Below are 21023 nucleotides of genomic sequence, written 5' to 3'. Positions count from 1 at the left end.
TGCACTGGGATTTGGCCAAACTTCCACAACTAGATTTCTCCTCGGAAACTTGATCCTGCTGCCTTTGGGCCTCTGAATTTATACAACCTATTGCATAGAATGATCAGACTCCTTGAATCTAGGTCAGAACACACTGACTGGATTGATTTAGCTATAGATATACTCCTTTTTTAAAATTTTTTTTAAATTTAATTTTATTTTCCCTTCCTTCTCCCCCTTCTCACCCTCCTGTCTTTCCTGGAATAAAAGCAGGTCCTAAAACCAAGCCAGAACATTATCAAAAAACCTGACAGCTTGCTTGGGAGGCTGAGCAGAGGTTTACTGGGATATGCAACTTGTTTTACTATTGCTGCCGCTACAGCATGATGACTGCTCACACTTTGAATTCACAAAGGGAAAAAAAAAAAATATTCTTTCAGGGGTTTTGCTAAATTCTCCCCTCTTCTTTTCACTGCCTCGCTGAAAGGATCCATGAAGCTGCCGCACCAGAGGCCAGGAAAGGTCACAATCTCTGTGGGATGCTGTAAAGCAGAGACTGAGAGGGGTTGGTGGTGATCTATTGATGTGTCTGTAATAACAACAAGAATAAAACGGTAGCCATAAACCTTTCATCCTGGGGGGTCCCACAGAGCTTTTCAGAGCATGGGCCAGATCCAGAGAGGTACTCAGGGCCCTTACCCGGCCATAAAAACACCACGAATGCCGGCGGCCAAGCACCCGCCGCACGGGCCTGAGCACCTCGCAGGATCTGGCCCCGCCAGGGCACAAGCATCACTTTGTCTCCGCACGGCTGCTTCCGTGGGAGGTCCCTGTAGCACTTCAGCAGCACAAAGCGGTTTAGATTGGAGCCGGTGTGTGAGTGGTGAAAACGATGCCGTACTGGGGAATGTACGAAGAGTTAACTGGCCCCAATTCCAAGTTTGGGATAATGGAGGGAGGAGAAAGGAAGAGGAAATAATTCGCTAACAGTATCCCATGCAGGTTAAATGTCTCATCCATCCTGATCAATGAGAACACTGCCGGTTTTTTAGCAGCGACACAAAAGGGTCAGCAGGGTTCAGCTGCCGTGTCCCTCCTGCCTCCTCTTAACCCCCGGTGCAGGCGGGCGGCGCGGGGGGCGGTGGGTGGCGAGGCAGAAGGAAGCAAGCTGACAGGCTCACCTCTGCTCCGCCGGGCTGTAGGTCTGTCCTCGCTGGCAGCTGCTGATGGTGATGGGGTCGAAGTTGTGGAAGGAACGCAGGGCCACCCCGGAGATGGCCACAAACTGGGAGCTGAAGCTAATGAGGACAGCCTGGGTGTGATAAAAAGGGTGACTGAGGTCATGGATGACGGGGATAATCAGGGGATTGTTCCTGCAGCTCAGGACGTGGACACCTGCCAGAGGAGAGACAAGATCAGAGGAAGGGTCAGACTTAACACAATCACTTCCCGAAGCAGTGGGCACTTCAGAAGCATTTCACCCATAGGAGCGGTCCTATAGAGCTGAAAAGTTATGGTAAGCTGCCTGGAGGGGCTTCCCAAATCGCTCCGGAGAGCTTAACAGAGAAGTATATCCCTCCAGACAGCTGAAGAAAGGCTGCCATTCTCTCCACAAGCACGGCAGGCTCTCAGAGCAGTTTCTTTAGACCACAGCTACGTTCCTATTGTGCTCTGTTAAATCAGGAGCAACCATCACGGAGGAAGCGGAGTCGCGCTATTGTAAAACCGGTCTGAGAGGACAGTTGGACCCTTTATACCGTGCATCAAATGGTGCTGGCAGGCTGGGTGGCTTTGTGCACCGTGGCCAGCACACCAGTGGCTTGTTTGTAGCTGTGCATGTCATTAGCACTCAGCATAAAACTTTTTTTTGCATGAGCTCTACACTAAATGTGCCCAGTTTTGATTTTTTTATTAATGGTTTTCAGGTTTAGGGTATCTTGTTCTTTGATAAAAAAGGTGAAGATCTTCCTGGAGACAGAAACAAGGGCGATGGACCCACTGAGGGTATTACAGGTCCTCTTTTATGAGAAGAAAATAATTGTGCCTTGGGAAAATAAGTATCTCCAGAGAGCGAGGTGCACAGAAGCACCAGAGATGACAAGGAGACTTCTTAATTCCTTTTCTTCAGCAGAGAAGGTACTCAGGGATAGTTGGGAATAAATTTCCACCTTCAGGTACAGGCAAATTGAATTCAAATGGGCCAAATCCATCTCAGGGGCAACTGAAAGGACAGACAGCTGTCAGCTGGCCTCAAATTCATTAATTGAGATTCACGGCCTGCTGGCTGCCAGCAAAGCCCTGCCTCCGCGGCTCCGTGGCATCACTCCGAGGATCAGCTTGGCTCCAGCTCCATTCGCTTCACTGGAGCTCCCCCAGCAACGGCTTTGGCCCAGGCCCTTTGGCTACCATGAGAGACTTACAAATTTGGAAATAAAATAAATTATATTTGCATGTTTAACTGGCTCAGGGATTTCTATTATTATTATTATTATTATTATTATTTTCCCAGTTCAGGTTTCTTGACTCAAAAGTGAAGGAATAAAAAAATTTTCATTTTTCTCCTTAGAAAGTGATTTCCTGTGAATTAAGACAGACTTCTGACCACTCTCTTTAAACATCTATCTCCCACCCTCTAATTAAAAAAAAAATATCTTCCTGTAATAATAATAAAACCCCATAAAATAAAAAAGCAAAAGTCTTTTTGTTTTGGTCTTTACCTGACCCTGAAATAACCTCCCTGTCTACTTGCCTCCCACAGGTCTTTTGATATCAGCTCCTTGTGGAACGGTGCACGTTTCTCACTTACAAACAGGTGCAGTTAATACTCAAAATCCCGGGTTCCCAAATTCCTTGGAAGTTTCTGCCTTCTCTGATGGAAAGCCAAGAAAGACCTTATGGTATGAGGCTGTTTATTCACTTCAATTTCATTCCTCACACTCAGGTGGTGTCCACAACAAAACAGACCCTCAGAGCTGCGCTGCAGTTGCTTGTGCTTTCTGACTCCGACAAGTTAAACGGGGACTGAACGGGTCAGGTTCATTTAACTAACCTGCCTTCATTAGCAAAAAGCCACTCAAGACAGTACATGCGCCCATGGCAGCGGAGCTAGAGCTGTCCCCATCCCCATGCTCTGTATCCACCTATTCAATGCTCAACAGCTCTTGCAAAGTACCTGGCAGCTGAACCCCAGTGTCTTCAATGGCTCTGAGCTAGCAGCACCGAGGTGTTTGGTGTCCCAACCTCTCCGTCTCCTACTGAGACTCAAAAGAAGCTTCTCATTATTTTCTGGGAGTTCACATGGAAAACATTTGCTTTGATCAAGGTGGAAAACTGCACTTCTGGATAGACTGTGTTTTGCTCATGGGAGCGTCTAGCACACTGAGGACTGATCAAGCTTTAAATTATTGCTACTTCCTTCTGGACATACTTCTAGTTTGCCACCAGCTGTTGCTTAAGGCCGACTGACCGTCTGCAGTCAGTCCTGCACCCAGTGCATGCCAAAGTTTGCATCTCAGCTGCAGTTACTAGCTTGCCACAGTGATAATTAAAACACATCAAATACAATATCCTGGACAAAGACTTAATGTCACACCCAGATCTCAGACAGAAGAGTGACGAGGAACTCTGCCAAAGTGAGAACTGTGGGGTAGCCCACCTACACCTCTCTGCTCCAGGCCAGCCTCTTCTGGAAATGACGAAGGCAACATTTTAGCTGTGAAGATCTCCAGGCATCAGTTTGAGCCATGCCAAATTCATGTTGCAACTTCATCAAGGATTTCAAAACCTAACCCTCAGTTTCCTCTTTGCTCCTCTTTCTGGTTCTCTTTCTCTCACAATCTGTCTGTCTCCATGAAATGTTGCATTAAGTGTTTGTTGGCATGCTTTTGTCTCCATCATTTATTTCTCAGAGGGAAAGAGCTATGTGCCACTGTTTTGCAAAAGGAGGAGGATGAAATTAATCCAGGGGCTCTGGCAAACTGGGAGCTATTTTGACTCAACCTGCACAACTTGCTATGAATTTTGGATTGTTCTCGGACAGCAGACACCACATATATTTTCTTTGTTTTTCCTCCACACCCCACCAAATTATATATTACCCTGGATAGGTACCTAACACCTGTCAGTTGTGTGTGTCCTTTTTCTTTCTCATCACTAGCAGGAAGTTCATTTGAGTTTCAGCTTGTCAAAATTGCAAAGTTATGGTAAAACAGAAAGCTGGGGAAGCAGGGTTATGTTTTCCATAAAAACTGCTCTTGAGGTGACATGGCTAGTGCAAAAAAGGGCAGGGGACAGCTCAAAAGGGATTATGCAAGCCGTACCCTGACGTGGAGTTGGGAGCTAGGGTAAGCCTCTTGGTTCTGGAGCTTAAACGCAGCCAGAATCAATGCACCAGACACAACATTGCCAGGTTCAGGTACCTGTGCCCAGCGTATGGTCCACCCTGGCACCTCAGCACAACTAGCAGGTCCACAGCCTTTGCCAGGCACATCTGCCTGAGGCCATGCAAGGAGTTTGCAAGAGCCCTGGTATTAGACCTTCATCAAACCTGAAATGCTTTGCATGAAAAATGTTGGCCATTAAACAGCCATGGAAACCTCCCTGCAAGCAGGACTAGAGATCCAGCCAACTACACCTGGTGAATGCAGCAGCTGGGGCAGGTCCCTCACTCCCTGCTATCAGCAGTTATCTGTATCACTGTTAATGTCTCTCCAGGGGGGTGCTGTGTGTGAAACATTGAAATAGTCCTTATTTAATGACTAAAGAGGAACTAACCACTTCGAAACACAGAGTGAACAGGAATGGAAAAACATCTGTATAAAATGATGCCTCATTTTCAACACACTCTAGTAAACTCAGGTCCTAGAGCATTAAGCAAGCATTTTTTTTTTGTCTGATCCTTGAAAAACCGAGCAGGAGTATTGTTCAGTTTGTGAATGGGGTACCAACAAATTAAGCAAGCAATAAAGAGGAAGTTTAATAAAATACAGTCTTACCAAGATCATGGCTTTGCTCTTTAGTGTCAAACAGCTGCACACCAATGGTCTCCTGCTTCTGATCCAGGTAATAGGTCCCATCAGTGACCAAGTGAACTAGGACTGCCGCAGCTACCATAGGCTGGGAAAAATAAGCCTGGGAAAACAAAAGCCCCGCAAAGGTTGAGGTGGAGAACCATGGTGGGCTTTAAAGAAACCCAAGAGTCAGTCCAGGACTGTTAAAATAACAATTCCCACCCCAGGTCACACAGAAGTCTTCTCTTCCAACCTCTCTTACACAAACTAGATAAACTCCAGTCAAAGAGCCCTGCAGCTGGAGGCTGTACCCTCAGAAATTCAATAGCCTCGTCCCAGGAGGGCACTTCACGACTGGCTCTCTAGACAGTGCTCAGACTTTGTTTTGCTATTTTGCACTAAACATACTTCAAAGAAAGGAGCAGCTTGGCCCTGGGAAGGCTGTCCCACGGTATTTTGCTTGTTGAGGAAACTTTCTACAGACAGGCAGAGAGCAGACTTCTGAGTGACGTGTGTGCTGCCTACCTTCAGCCAGAAAATGGTCTGTGTCATGTGGGAGTACTGGAAGTTGGCCGTGCAGGGATACCAGGCGTACTGAGAGACTCCGTCGTTCAAGTCAATCACCTTAGTTCGACACATCTGCAGGAGAAAAAACACATGCCAAACCAGATGTAGATGACAGTAAGGAAGCATTATGACTGTTTAAAGCGGGGAAAAAAGTCCAGGTGCACTGCTAGAATAAAATAATACACAACAATGATGTTTCTAAATACCATGAGATTATTCAAAAGTTACGTTTCCAGGTCTTCCACCTCAATAAGAAAAACTGAAACATGAAAAGGAGCTGAAGACTCACAGCAGCTGGATGGCAGCCAACAGTTTCCTCTTAATTTGGCACAAGGTCTCTGACAGCATTCAGAACTTTTGCACCCACCCAAATGGACCACAACTCTTCCCACTGGAGTCAAAGTGATGATCGGTTCTGAACGTACCAACTCACAGCACAGAGGGTCTGCAGATGCTTTCCACATACTCAAGCAATGCCCTATTTAAACCTGCACGTTACTGAAACCCCAGGGAAGCCACAGATGGCCATGTAAACTTGGAAGTAAGTGTAGCCAGGGAAGTCCTGTCTCTACAACCCAATTTAAGCAAACTAGTTTCTTGTTTTGTTAACTAGTTCCTGCAAGTTGAATCACCTTCTCCTTACACCTACAGCACCTTCCATGGCAGACAGCAGTAAGAGTATAAGCAAACTGCTCTTTCCACTAAGGAACGAGTAAATGCATTCCAAGTGCTAGCATGGATATAAAGCTCAAAGGAAAAAATGCCAGAATCTAAGTACCAGAAAGCCTTGCAGTGCCATCAGTGTGTAAGATGTGAAAATGAAGCTACAAGAAACGGTAGATGCACTGTTCAGTAAAGCTGCTTCTAAAAAGAAACATGCATGACCATAGCTTTTATCCCCCCAGCAAACATGAGAAATGCCCACCGTGCAAGAGGTTACAACTGCTTTAGAAGGATGCCTCCAGCTGAGGCTCTCAGAACATCTGACGGGTACCTATTAAGATTCCCAAAGCTTTCATGAACTTAGTGACTGTCATTACCAGAATCACAGGGATAGAGGGAATTCCCGGGGGTCATACAATATAGTGGCAATGGAGTTATGACTGTAACCCAGGAGGTCAAACCACCTCCATCAGTTGTGTGAGCCACAGGAGAGTCTAGGACTGGTCACACAGACCACCTGTGCTAGGTGTTAACTGGAGCTATGTACTCTTGGGGACAGTATTGGATTTCTTTCCAAGACCAGAGTCTGAACTGAGCAATCAGGTGGTGACGTGCTGTCAGTAAAGCTGTTCCCATAAGCAATTTCCCCGATTATTAAAACAAAACCAAAACCCTGAAGCAAAACAAGAGAATTAACAGAGGTGGTTTTAACCATTCAAAATCCTATGCCCACTTGGTAATTCTGCATGGAACTGCCCTCTTGGTGTCAGCAGGCAAAGTCTGGGCGATGCAAAGAGAGCCTGGGATGCCTGGGAATGAGACACCAGATCGGCTAAAAGTGAGGTAATCACCTCCATCATCTGAGTCCCTCAAGATCCAGCACAGAGGAATCTATGGGCAAAACATAAATCAGCTTTAATGGGCTGGAAGATTTTTAGTTGTGTTTTTTGTTTGTTTTTTTTTTGAAACAACTGGGACCAAGCTTCATTGAGGCTAGCCAGTAGATAGTGTTACATTTTACAGCAGAGCAAGGCTTTACATAAACTATCTTTGGCATTTGAAATCCAGGCCAGCAATTCGACATGTACCATTTCGCAATTCTCCCTTGCATTTTCAGCAGCCTGTCTCTTGTTGGGAGCATGGTTTTTATTTTAATACCTCTCCAGCTAGGGAATTTATCGTAGTCACATCTGCAATTTATATGGTCAGAGAGCCCTTTGACATGAACAAAGGCCTCCTTACTTTTATATGATTTTGTTCTTACTCTTGTATCTCCTCCTCTATTAGTCCAAGAAGGTGGCTGAAAGAAACAAAATTACTGATGTTTGATGCATTTTAAGTGCCACTTAATGGATGAGTGAAAACCTGTATTAAGAATTCACCTAGACCTTCACCAAAAGTTTGAATCAAACTCAAAATAAACCCCTGTTGAGGTGGGTTGAAAATCTCTGATAGTTTTTAAATGCCTTGTTTGATTTGTGTGCATTTCTACTTCTGCCTGAGAATATTAGCAAAAACCTTAATATTGCATAAAGAGCCTGTGTCTGAGACACGTGGAGCTGAGGTGTGCAGGCTCAGTGGACTGCCCTGGTTTGAACAGGTTAGATAAGCTTCCTCCTGCTGAGGCTGATCCATCGCTACTCAGACAAGTGCTTCAAAGTGGTACTGGGGAAAAAAGTTCTTTCAGGAGAAGAGTATAATCAGGAAGTGTGGGAAAAGTCTAACAGACGCGACATTCAGAGTGGCCATAAGAGCTTTTTCTACACTAGCTGCTGTCTAGTAAACTTAGCTAATGGCAAAAAAGTTCTTTAAGGTTTTGTAATAAAAATCTGATTAGATAAACAGCCCCTATCACCTACAGACTCCACCGCCTCAATAGGCTTTAATGCACACAGTAAATACATCTCCTTTTTGATTCTAGCCTGTTATTGAGTGCTACACCACAACTGCAAAGCCTGGGAACCATTTGCTGGGAGAGTCTGTCACACCTCTAAATCCCTAGAAGATAGCATCAGCGTGAAGGCACTTACTGCTGTAGTACCACCACTTGTAAGCTGCAAGTTCCAATGGCCTGGAAGGCAGAGCATCATCTCTCCTCATGGCTACAAATTCACAGGAATCCACGCTTATGAGACATAAATTATTTCCTAACATCCTCGTTAGCTACAGTGATGCAAAACAACAGCTAAAGCACCTGACAGCTGCGGAGGGAAGGGATAGATGTACTTTACATTTCAGGGTGTTACCAAACACTCAAGTATTTTCTTTGAAGAATGACAGCATCATGCAGGACTCAAAAACTTCACTCACTGGGGCTTATCCAGGTTCTCAGATCCACACAGCAATTGCAATCCACAGGAGTTTAGTATCTGCTCCAAAGTATGCGGGGACTATTTGTGTCTACTTACTGGAAGCCCATGTCATACCCCTCCCTAGGAAGCTGCTTTCAATTAAAATTGCTGATGTCTGTTCCTCTTGGAGGTTCTAATCCAGCTTGTCTCCCACCCACACATTTTGTACACAAACATCGAGAGACAGAATGAACAAGGCCAGAGAGCACTGTGGGATCTTCCCACAAGAGGGAATGCCTGGAGGATTCCCTTTGACTGATTTATACAACCTCTTGTCAATCACAGGGACAACATGTTCTTCAAACCGCCTCTCCTGTTTTCCTTCTCTTAATGGGACCGAGGAACGTGTCAGCAGACAGGGAAAAGTGATATATTGGGAGCACTTAGTTCATTGCCACATCTAAAACGCATCTACTACTGCAATCAACTCCATCTCCTCATATCGTTTTCCTTCAAAGCAGTATGGAAGAATTTGCTGAAGAGCAAATGTTAGGAGGCACCCTGGCGAACGATCCCCATCCAACCCATGGCTGCAGGCAATGTTAGGTTGTGCCGATGGGCTCCTCTTGCAGACAAACGACAGGTTAAGGGTCACTGATCCCACAGGCTGGGCGCTGGAGCAGGCCTCAGCCTGGGCGTGCCTGGTGCCTGGTCCCGTTACAACCTTCTGGGCAACACTTGGCTTCTCCAGGCCCGAGACCCTCGTCTGTAAGACAAGGATGATATTCCCCCACGTCACACAGGTATCTGGAGCGTAAAAGCCATTAGCCATGTAAAGGTGCTCAGATGTTGCAAAGAGAAAGGACAAACTAGCACATACATGCACGAAGTATATACCTTCCCCCAGGAGTGGGTTAAATACAGACAGATGCCATCCCACTCTGTCCTCCCCATTGAGCAAGCACAGCCAGACACCACAGGCTTTCCATACACTGGTGGTTCTCATCTCTCACGCTGTAACATCAAAATAATTCTAAATGCTGACAGGCAAAGCTGCTATTTAAACTAGGATGCTGCCCTACTCAGCGCTGGCATACGGCTGACGCCGCGGCTGGAGTGGACATGCCTGTCTGCATGCCCACAGGCGGCTGTAAACACAGCAAATCTCCAGCGCGCAGATCTGTCTGCTCCCCAAATCCCATCTGCTGTCCCATGGTGGGGCTTCCTCCAGACTATGTCTTCAAGCTACGTACGGCTGTGAAGGGCTGTCGCCAGCACTTCTCCATCAGGCAGCAGGGAGCAACCTCCTCCTGGGGGAGAAGGGTGAGGGGCTATTGTCCCCACACACGCAGCTTCTGCCTCTCCCTCCCTCCTTCCTACTGGGGACCATGCTGCTGACCCTTCTGCACCCAGGCAGATCGCTACAGCTTCCTGGGAAACAGGCTATACCGTGTCCCATTTGCAAAACAGCAGCCACAGAACAAGCAGGAACAGGATCTGTTGGTAAAAGCCACAGCCCCGTCTATTTGGGGAGCACACAACATCCTGAGTGAGGTTGTACAAGTCCACAGAAAAACTCATGGACTGAAACGGAACCTGTGGAGGCACAAACAGAACCTATTCTGTTGTTTGAAGATCCAGATAAAGAACAGTTTTCAACCATAATACTGAAACCTAATTAATTTACAATTTTTAGCTGACTGCTCTGCAGAATGTTATTTATATTTAACTCAACACATGCCAGAGAATCCCAACCATGACACAAGCAGCATTTTAACACATCCCTTACAGATGAAAACTTTCTCTCTCCATTGCCAGACAAGGTGGCTGGCAGTCACCCAGACCTTTTATTCTTAAATATGCTATTGTTTTTGCAGACCTAAGGTTAATCTTACTAAGGATGAGATACTATGGTGCAGTTGCTAAATACCAGAAAGGTTCCTGCTTGTTTATTGCCCAATATTATAAGGCAGCTTGACTGCCACATGGACACCACCCAGTTTGCCGACTGCAGCACAGACCTCCAATCTGTTCTGAAAGCTGTTGCACTGTTCTTCTCATTTAGGCTGGGAATTGGGTTGGAGTTCCAGAAAAATGAAATTGCCTGCATTAGTGAGCACCAAACCATTAAAAAGGCCACCATTTGGGCTCAAACAAACACCTCAAAAATCAGCCAATTCCTATGACCATTGCAAACCTCAGGAGCCCACAGAGCTCAGATGGAAATTATAGACATAGGCTTACTCAAGGGACATCAGGAATTTTGCTCTGGGTTTTCTTCTAGGTTCTGGTCAGAAATGCTTTAGGACTAGTCTCTTTTATTAGTATTCTGGATTTGTCTCATCAGAAGATCTGAGTCAACGGTTGTCTGCCCAACTATGAAAGTCATCATCGGGTCATTTCAGGTTGGCCTCTAAGACTTAAGGAAAGCATTCAAAGTTACTTTTTCCAAACTGGTACATATATTATGTTTTTATGTGCACTAACAATGAGTTTAAAATACCCTGTTGTTGTAAAAAATAAAATAAAAAAGCCCAACCCAAATCCAAGATTCAGCAGCCTAGATTATAAGCATCAGATGATGAGAGAAAGCTGTGTACTCCCTCTTTCAACAGCCTTCTTACCTTCTAGTCTGCTGCTTCTTCTCCAGCAGCAACTTTCCCTTACTTCTGATGCTCACAAACTGCAGCTCCTACCTCTCCTTGTCCTCTGCGTCTGATACACAGCTTTCCTAAGTTTCATGCTCTTTGTCTGCTTTTGCCTGTTTTCATTGGGGTACTTCAAGGTCTGATGGCAAAAGATGAAAAACTGCAGCATGTCCTGCTCCAGGACAAAGGCATGCAGGCAGGTGATCAACAGAAAAGCTTGATCAACTGGAAGCTGATAAAACTCCTGGGGTAACGCACTGATGCTATATTACTCCCAGATTTGGTTGGCTCAGAAGTAAGAGGAAATCTCATCTGTCAGATTTACCTGTGTAATGAAGAACAGGATTTGGCTGTGGGATTGGGAAGCAGATTACATCTCCTGCAAGATGAAATAAAGCCCCGTTGCTGGGTTGCTATGTCCAGCCTCAGCACAGCCACCTCCCCTTTCAACCTGGAGCAGCTGATGGTCTCTGGATCTTGCAGATTTAGTATTTGATCAGCATGTTACTACAGCTTTCTCAGCACAGAGCCCCAATTTCCAGCTGAATTGTTTAGTCATTGGAAAGTGACCTTTATGTGTCTGAAAATACTGCAGCCGATATGGCACAGCATCAATAGTTTGTTTGCAATGTGACACGATGATAAATTCCTCTACTTTACAATAAAAATGATGGTGTTCATTTCCAAAGGGAAATTTCCTTGGATAGAGTTTTGGATGTAGCACAGGGCTGTGATTCAGAAATGAGTGGGAGATGCAAGGGCTGTTTTGTTTTGTCATATAAGCTGGTTTAGTTGCAGGAAAGTAATGGGAGCTACAGGGGTTTCCATTAGGTGATGGCCCAGATTGCATGTGTATTCAACATGTGTTATTAACTTTAACTTTCTCAAAAAATGCAGTTATTCCACTTCCAAAGAGTCTGTATGAACAATATATTTCCATTTTTAAATCATGCAGACCTGCATTCTTTGAGCTTTCCTTTGAATTTCTGTTATCTCCAGATTCAAAGCAAGCTTCATTTAAAACCGATGAGTTCAAATCAAAATCACATAAAACCATAAACTTCACATGATATACCTGAAAAAACTGTAAATCAGTTCTAACTGGCCCTATCCCAAACCCACATTGGCTTTGACATCCAGCCAGGTGTAATCAAAATAACTAGGATGCTAGCTGGACCTGTGGAAAAAACAACATAGATTTTTGATTCTACAACAAAACCCTAACCAGATGATTTTTGCATGGTTCAAAGGATCACCCCAAAGACATCATTTGAGCCTGGGCCAGAAACTACAGAAAAAATGTGAGAAAAAGAAGAACTAATTGCACTAATGGGATTTAATAACCAAGTCAACTTTGATACAAGCCCACAAGTAAACACCAGTGTTTGGAGCTCCTGAGTGCAACTTCCTTGCCCCTGCTTCATTCGCCATTCAGGAACACACGCTGAAAAGATGCAAAATCAAGTGATAACTCCAAGTGCACAGCAGCGTGGAATGCAGGCTCGTGTGAAGCACATGAAAGTGTAGCTGAGCAATTTGCCATGTGCTCCTGTTTATTCACATCAGACATTTGCTATTTCTTCAACACAGCAGTAGGACATAAAGAAGCTGCTCTCAAACAACAGCATCTTCCACCCCAGCACTGCCGGGATCTCACCTACGAGGCATAATTCTTAGACTCAGCGCTGAATTGCATTCTGCTATTATGTTCAAATTCACAAATACATCTACCAGCAGAAAGAGCAGCCAAATGCAACCTGCTAGGCAGACAGCATAAAGAAACAGCACCCAAACAAGACCTTATACCTTCAGTTTTGCAAACATCAGCCTCATTTAAGCTAAAAGACATTTTCAATCTGCAGCAAAAGCTCCTGCCTACGACTTCCACAGTTCTGCTCGCAAAAGTGTGAAGGTATTATAGACTGATAAGTGCTTTAACAGACTGTATATCCATCCACTGGAGAGCAAGGTTAAACAAATACAGTAGCCAGAACATTATTGTTGGCTGCACACTTGGGTTCCCAAACTGCCTGTCTCTAACTTGAACCAGCTAGGTCCACTCCAGCAAAGCTCACACACAATCCGGGCCAAGGCTGGCCGGGGAGGTGCTGCGGCAAAGGAAAACAATCCCATCCCATAAGCTTTTACCACTGATGAGTGGAATAGAGAAAAACTTTTTTTTTTCCTCTTTTTTTATTTCTTTGACTGGAGTGTTTCATTTGAGAGCAGCTGGCATCAGAAAATCAAACTGTCAAAGGCAGAACGTTCGCCACACTTTAGAAGGATTTTAAATGTATTTTTATTTTTATATTTATATTAGCAGATCTGACTCACTGGATTCATTGTAGTTTTGCTGGTTTGGCACCCCTGTGAGGAAAAGCAGGATTGATCTTATTACAATCTACTTGGTAACATCCTCTCCTTCCTTTCCAAAACTGGTCCTATAAATTTGCTTGGATGAAGAAAGCACACAGCTAGTTAAAGAAAGCCCAAAAGCAACAATGACAAATCCCTAAAGAACTTCAGCTCGATGAAGAGCTCCATCAGGATAACACACTGGCTGAGGTGGACAGGGATGCTTAGAAATACTTGGGCAACATTTTTGATAGGAAGAGAGACAAACTGGTGGGGAATATTAAGCTACACATTTCCAGCTAAAAGCAGGAAAAAACAACAATGTGGGTTTTTTTTCCAGCATGGTAGGAGTAGACCCTAACTAGCCCCCTACCTAACCCCACGTCCCCTGAACCACCCCGAGTCCACACGGGGCACAGGAGCAGCTTCCAAGAGAGATGAAACAACACAGGTGCTACCATGAGCTCTGAAGATTGCTCGCTAAGCTTTGCCTGCGGCTGAAGCAAACAGCCGTGCAGTGGTTAATGTCAGCTCTGACCACATGATCACATTCAGGAAAGGTCAAAAGAGTGATTTTTCATTTAAAAACATCTGTGTGTTTAAAGAACAAAACTTTCTCATGTGCAGAAAAACAGGGGTTTCCAGCGCTTTTATTTCCAGAGTTAAAGTCATGCTTTTCAGCTTTGTTTAGGGTTATGGACCATGTAAACATGCTGTGTAAACCACACGCAACCCTCATCACACAGTGTTTCCACATGCAAGGATAACTGGGGGTGCAAATCTCTCTCTCCCTGGCTCCTTTTCCCTCTCCAAGCTGCTCGGCTTCCCACACCGCACTCCCAGCGAGCCAGCCAGCCACCCAGTTGTTGTCCTTCCCTATATGAAGACGTACACATGCCTCTAATCCTAAGGGTATAAGTCTGCTCTGGGCTGTCAACAGGCCCTAATTGGATACATCCAGGGAGATGATACATTGGGAAGAGGCCCTGAATTTAACAGCGAGAGGGAAGGCTGTAGCAGGGCTCCCAGGGAGTGCAGCGGGGGGAGCGGAGCTACCATGTGCCATCTGGGGAGCTGCCTGCAGTTACACCTCGGGAGGTGAAGCCTTTCGGTGCCCTATCCAACCAGCCGGCCCTACACCAGTGTGTGTGAAGGTTAAACCTTGTGGCTTCTTTTTCTTAATACCTGAAGGCACTGCTTGTGCCATGCAAATCAGAAGGTCCCCCCCTGCTTCACCGGGCTTTTCCCACTGAAGCTGCAGTGATGAAACCACTGTCATGCAAACTAATTCCTCTGAAGGAGTTGACCAGCCAGAGAAAGTCCACAGAACAGCAGCCAGTTGCTTCCTCCAGCCCATGCTCATCTCCACCCAAGTCAAGGTTTGGTTGCAAGTGTCTGGGGAAGCCTGTCGCTTCCCTCTAACCTCAGAACAGCCCTTGTTGCTCTGATAAACCTCGACCTCCAACAAATTAAGCCAAAAGACCACTTGGAGCATTTCATTCGTGAAGCCCCAGGTTAGCAGGGGAGCTCACAGAAACTCCCAGCTGCTCCCAAAAGAAGTCACTGGGGGATTCAAGTATGAAGATCGTCTATAAGACGAAGCTCATGGCTCCTTCAGCCTCACTGCCCTCCAGGAGCAGGCTCCAGGAGGATGGGATGGAGGAACTCACAACTGCTGAGGCTCGGTCTGTCCCACCAGAAACAGACCCTGGGAAACAGTTACATTTCCACACAGTGTGCCTTTCCTTTCCAGCTGGGAAGGGCCTGAGTGCACAGTGCTGTGCACCAGGAACAGATCTGCTCCGCTGGAAGAGCAGGTTTTTGAAAGGTATTTGGCTGGAGAAAGGTGAAGGGAAGGTCATCTCTACCCTGTGCTTCAGCTTCTCCCTGAAAAGAGACTTGTCTTCTCTGAGAGCAATGATGCAAGGGTTAATTACCAAAAAATGGGAAAATAAGATCCTCTGGCCAAAGTGCCAAGTGTAAGGATTTTGGCCCAATGACCAAAATGGCTAAGCAGAACTTGATGTTCTCCTGAAGTGAGGGCTTCTCCCAGTGGGTAGGTACATGTGCAGGCAGATAATAGCACTGATCATGCAAATAACCATTTCCTGGCACGAATTGCAGTTTGCAGCCAGACCCTGAGGCTACGGTGGAAACCCAGGCCCGGGGGAGGCTCCTGCTGATAGCAGAGGGAGCTGGGCCCGCTTACCAGAAGCGTGAATCATGTCTTCTTATCAGACTTACCACCAAAATTACCTCAGAGGAAACAGCAATCCTCTAACTTTGCAGGCAGTATTTCCAAAAATGAGCACGGATTTGGGGTACCTCAACAGTTACAGCTCCAACTAAGGCAGCATGATTCAGGAGAGATTTAGAGCCGCTCAGGAGTTTATCCAAATGGTCCTCAGTTTTGTTGTTTGGTTTGTGGGGCTTTTGTTTGGTTTTTTATTTTTTTTCCTTTTAAAGCAGATACTTATTTGCAGGTAGGGACAGAGGGATTGACTCGAGAGACCTGTGGACAGTACTGGGTATCCTCCCCATCCATCCACCAAAAACCATGCCTTTTAGAGACATCTCAAGATGAACACCCTAAAATTCATTGGCATTCAAAATATGAGGTCTCTTGTGACAATGTGGGCTAAAATGCCTACGGTACTTGGAATAAGTAGAGCAGACAATCCTTCATTTAAAATAAAAAAAACAAATTCTCCACTCCTGGCATGAGAAAGTTTACTTTCAGCTTAAAGAAATGATCGTGTGGTTTTGGGGATGGCATTCCGTTCTGCTGAAGAATAGCACCCTGCCTGCCTGTCTATCTGTGGCTATGTAGCTACATTACAATCCTGGAGAGCTCTGTTTACATATTTTACATGTTTTCTTGTGAGGAACATGAAATGAAATTACATAGTAAAAGGCCACTACAGCTTCACTCTTGCAACCCTTTTCCATCCCCTCCTTCCGATCACTTGTTTTAATTTTATCCAAAATAATCAACTGGATATTTTTAACTGCACTTGATCGACTGGTAATGCTTCAGGCAGGTTTATTTGCTGTTGCACAGGGAAATCATGCAAAAGCTGGTGAAGCTACATGCCAGGGGGGTAGGGAGAAGATGGCTGGGGTGGGGGCAGGATGAGAAATGCCGAGAACCCTTCATGCATGAACAAAGCAGACGTGTCGATGCATTTATGCAAAATCATTCTCCTCTGAATGGAGAGGGACCCAAGACAAACAACCCGGATGGGATGCAGGAGAGCTATCCCACGCTTACGGCTGGACATGCTCTGCATCTAAAGGCTTGTGAGCAGCAACAGCAGACAGAGAGACTGGCAGGTTGAGGGGCAAGGGCCGAGGAGGGGGGTCTCCTTTCAGAAGAGTGCATGCTAACGAGCACCGCCGCGGTCGTGGGGTCCGGCTTTCCAGCTCGCTGATGCTTGGGGGGGGTCCAAGCTGTTTTCTATTACTGCATGTAATCTGGGTGGGTGGCTGGGTGTACAGTAGATATGATCATAAAATGGTAAGTTACTTCCCAAAGAAGCACATAATCCTCATTATTATCCAAGACAATATTCTTTTCTTGCCTTTCTTCTTGCTTCTAGCAACAACAAACAGCATGGAATTCTGCTCTCGTTTCATTAGTGGTAAATGTCTCCTGGTCCTAGGAAGACAGGACCAGTTTCCAGCACCTGAGGATTTTTGGTTTGACCTTCATCTCTGAAAAGGTCAGATTGAACCTCTCTGAGAGTACTGATGGCTGCTTTGCTCTCTGCATCATCCTTTGTTTCTTTTATCTATTTTCTCTACAGTACACAAAGGGAACACAGTGTACCAGCCCCTGGTACTCACTGTTCTGTTTCCCTTAGATGACTTGCATATGTGCTCTTGAAAAATTATTCTCAAAACTAAGGGGGGGGGGGGGGGGGGGAGTGGAAAGAAAAAAAAATATCCCTTGAGTGTTTGGCAAAATTTCTTGGAATCTCCTCTGACATCTCATTGTGTTCTCTCTGTCCTCCCCTTACACAAATCAGCCAGAGGCTACGACATCAGCCATGGGGTCTGCTGGTTTCCTACTGCCAGGAGCAGGGGAACACTAGAAGAGGTAGGGATGGAGGGGTGAGAGGGAGGGAATCACTGTCTGTCCCAGCAGGGAGAAGGCAGCCAGGTGATGGGCAGCATCCCCTCTTCTCCAGCCAGCTCTCAACTGACTTTAAGGGTAAATGCTCTTTCTCAGCCATCTCTCTGCAACTGAGCCTTTTCCAAGTCAGCCTACCTAGACATCCCATCTCTCATTTTATTTTGCTTTAGAGACCTCCCCAGAATACTGAGATGACTCCTGAGCAGGAGCCATGGCACTGATGTTAGCACACATCTTTGTAGCATTCCTCACCTTGATGTGGACCCCTCGCGTGGACCACCTACTCCAACGAGGCAAAGCAGCCATGAAAACATGTAAGGAGGGACCAGTAGAGTGCCTTTAGCAGAGAGGTTGCAAAATCCAGCTTTCCCAGCAAGACAAGTTGGAAACAAGTTTTCTAGCCATTAAAGTGAGGAGCTGGGTGGACAGTTTTCTAGTCTTTTTGTACTGGGAATGAACAGCCAAATTGTGCTAAGATAAAGACTGATTAATTCACAAATGGGAAGACATGAGGTGGCTGACAGAGCTAAAATGACCACAAACCCCTTGCAGGTCTCTGCTCCCTGACAGCAACTCTCAGCAGGCCCTGAACAATTTTCTTTTTATCCAAGATAGGAACATCTCCCTTTCAAGACATCCTGAACTTCCTCATCCTGGGTGGTGGTGGTGGGGCTAGGCTCAATAATGCCCAATGCCTGCAACATCTCTGAAGGATACTGAGGTTTAATCCTCAAACAGTAGCTTTACCTTTCTGTGCTCTGGTTTCCACCTCTATTAAATGGAATAGAAAGTGAGCAGTGTGGCTGTGATAAGGCTTAATTAACCCCTGCACATTGAAAAAAAAAAAAGTAAAATATCATCATTTAAGCCAAGGGAGGAGCATTCCAGCTTGAATTTGCCTGATGGTCAGGGCCAGGCTCGTGATGCAACTCTCCAGCCTTCAGGCAGAAGACCAAATTGACTGGTCTGAAGTATCTGGGGGAAGGCTGAAATAAAGACAAAGCTTTGGACCCCCTTGAACTAACTTTAGACTTGGAGACACTGTAAGCTAAGCTGAAGCTTTTTGGTGGATCAGCCAGTACTGGAAAGGAGCTCAGATGCGTACAGCAAACCTACATTCCTCTTGCAACAGCCTGTGCACATTGTCTAGTTCATCTTTTTCCAGAACTGGTCTCTGATCACTCATGGTTCCTCCATTAATGGTTTTTCTTAGTGAGATTCTGCCCTCATCCTCCAGAGATTAGTGGTTCAAAGCCTGGCCTGGCTATAAATAACAAAGACATTTGCAAAGCAAATCATCTTATTAAAAATGGAGATTTTTTTATCCCTCCAACCACAACAAAACTCTTACCGTTGAAAAGCAACAGGACTTGGCTGTGAATTGGGAAGTTCAAAAAGAGCCACTTGCAGAGTCGACAGACAGACACCCTCCCTCTTCTCAGCAAGAGCACCCCAAAGGAAAGGAATGGCTTCTCCATTAAAAGTTGCAGGTTTCCTCTCTTCCCACTCCTGTTCAAGATTACTCTATTTGTTGGCTTTGCTGGTTCTTTGGGGAATCATCTTCAGTGTTGTATTTATTAGACAGAATAAAACTGTGTGGCAGAAAACTTCATCATCTTTCTCGTTAATTTTCTTATGGTATTTTTTTACCAGACTTGGAGCCCTCACTCTACCATGTTATTTTTCCTAGCATTCAGAGTATTTTTGTCCTCCTGTGTTCTCCTTTTGTGGGCAATTTCAGACATACTGCAATTCTAGACATCTTCCTGCTGCTGGTGGAAGAATAAGTTTGTTGCAGTGGGTCTGGGTGAGTGCAACTGTGGGAACTGTAATAGGGGCAGGAGGGGGCCTGTTTGTGGGAAAGATGTAATAAGAATCCTCTTCCACAACATCTTACTCCATAGCAGCCCCTGTGGGGTACCCAGAGGAGAACAGGGTGTGTTCATCAGTCCGGGAAAGAAAACGAATCCCAGGATCTGTCTGTGCCCAGCAGCCTCAGGAAAGAGTCCCCTTTTGGTTAACTGTGCCTGAGCTGTGTGGCTTTTTCCATACAGGGGCAAAGCAAACTCAAACAATAGCATAGGGAGGAAAAAAACCCCTCTTTTATATATATAAGTGGTTACTTGGCCTAAGCAATTTCTGCACAACTGGGAGGAAATGCATGAAAGACATAATTCCTGGGGGACTGGCCCTCTACATGAGCAATGCACACACCAACTTCCCATGTCTTGAGCACACATTGCTGGGACAGGAGTAACGAGGTCAGCAATAAGCCACCTAAAAATTCCTTAGTCCCTTATCACTATAATAAAGGCCCAAAGGGAAACTGCAGATGAATGGGTTCTCCAGAAGCAGGAGTGCTACCGGCAAGAAAGGAGAAACGGCATCTCCAGCCGCCTGTGGCTGGTCTGCACCCACCTGCCTCTGCTCCTCTCACCCAAGCCATGGAGCAACCCTTATGAAACCATCCTGTGAGAAGCCTCCTCCAAAGGCACATCCATATAGAAAACACACTTCAAAATACCTAAATCCTTCCTGCTCAGTACAACTTACCATAGGAGGGACTAACATATGAGCTAATGCGCCCACTGAGTGTAAACTGTGGCAGAACAAAGTTGGTGTGCAATGAGGCATGGTGACTGAGCTGGCTAAGGCTGTTGCAAGACCCTGGTTTCTTGAACCCTACAAGACAGGCAAACTTTTACAATAACCTGCACGTTCCTGCTTAGCGCTCCTCACTGACACAGCTTCACCAGTGACAATACAACAGGGCTTGTCTGGGAAGGCCATGAGTTGGCTTTTTGAATTCATGTCTTGTCAAGCCCAGGTGTGCCTACCTTGGTGCCAGGAGGCCGTGCCCTACCCCCTCCGGCTGGTAACGAGAAGGTTGACCCTAGCTGAGTACAAACCAGTCAGAGAAATAAGTCCCTGGGGACTTCCAATACAGAAAAAATCACAGCTATTCACAAAACAGATCAGCTGAAGCACCCTTTGTCTGTCTGTTTATGCCTACCAGATCTGTCCTTCAGCTAGCATAAATCTGCCCAGTGCTACTGCCTGTTTGTAGTCTTTGCCAGCATACACTAGCTGATGACTTAATGCTAGCATCAATAATCTTTAGCACAAGAAAGGCCCTGAGAAATAAACAGTGCTGTAGAAAACCCCACACAACCAGTACATCAGCACTGATAATATTTCACACACAGTGGATGGCAAGGAGAGGCTGTTTACAAACTCACAGCAAGAGCGGTAGGGAAAAGAGCAGCCCAAGAGTGTGCAAAGCCCTTATTGCTGAATTCCTCCTGCAGCTGACAACAGGTACGGAGCTGCATCTGCTTCAAGATCTGCGGAGGACGCCAGATTAGAAGTCAAACTG

General features: G+C 45.7%; 1 protein-coding gene across 2 annotated transcripts in view; it reads right to left on the bottom strand.

Annotated features, from left to right (window-relative positions):
- The window catches only part of PAPPA (pappalysin 1), a 420169-nt gene that overhangs the window by 53695 nt on the left and 345451 nt on the right, over positions 1–21023 (bottom strand). For both annotated transcript variants that reach the window (XM_080402293.1, XM_080402292.1), the window contains 3 exons: positions 5514–5627; positions 4974–5109; positions 1161–1374 (listed from right to left, as the gene is read on the bottom strand). In XM_080402293.1, coding sequence (XP_080258419.1) covers positions 1161–1374; positions 4974–5109; positions 5514–5627 — 464 coding nt within the window. The remainder of the gene's footprint in view (positions 1–1160; positions 1375–4973; positions 5110–5513; positions 5628–21023) is intronic.

This window comes from Falco punctatus, assembly GCF_963210335.1.
Source record: "Falco punctatus genome assembly, chromosome: 9".
Taxonomy (NCBI): domain Eukaryota; kingdom Metazoa; phylum Chordata; class Aves; order Falconiformes; family Falconidae; genus Falco; species Falco punctatus.
The sequence above is the reverse complement of the archived record's forward strand: the minus strand, read 5'-3'. Positions and strand labels throughout refer to the sequence as shown.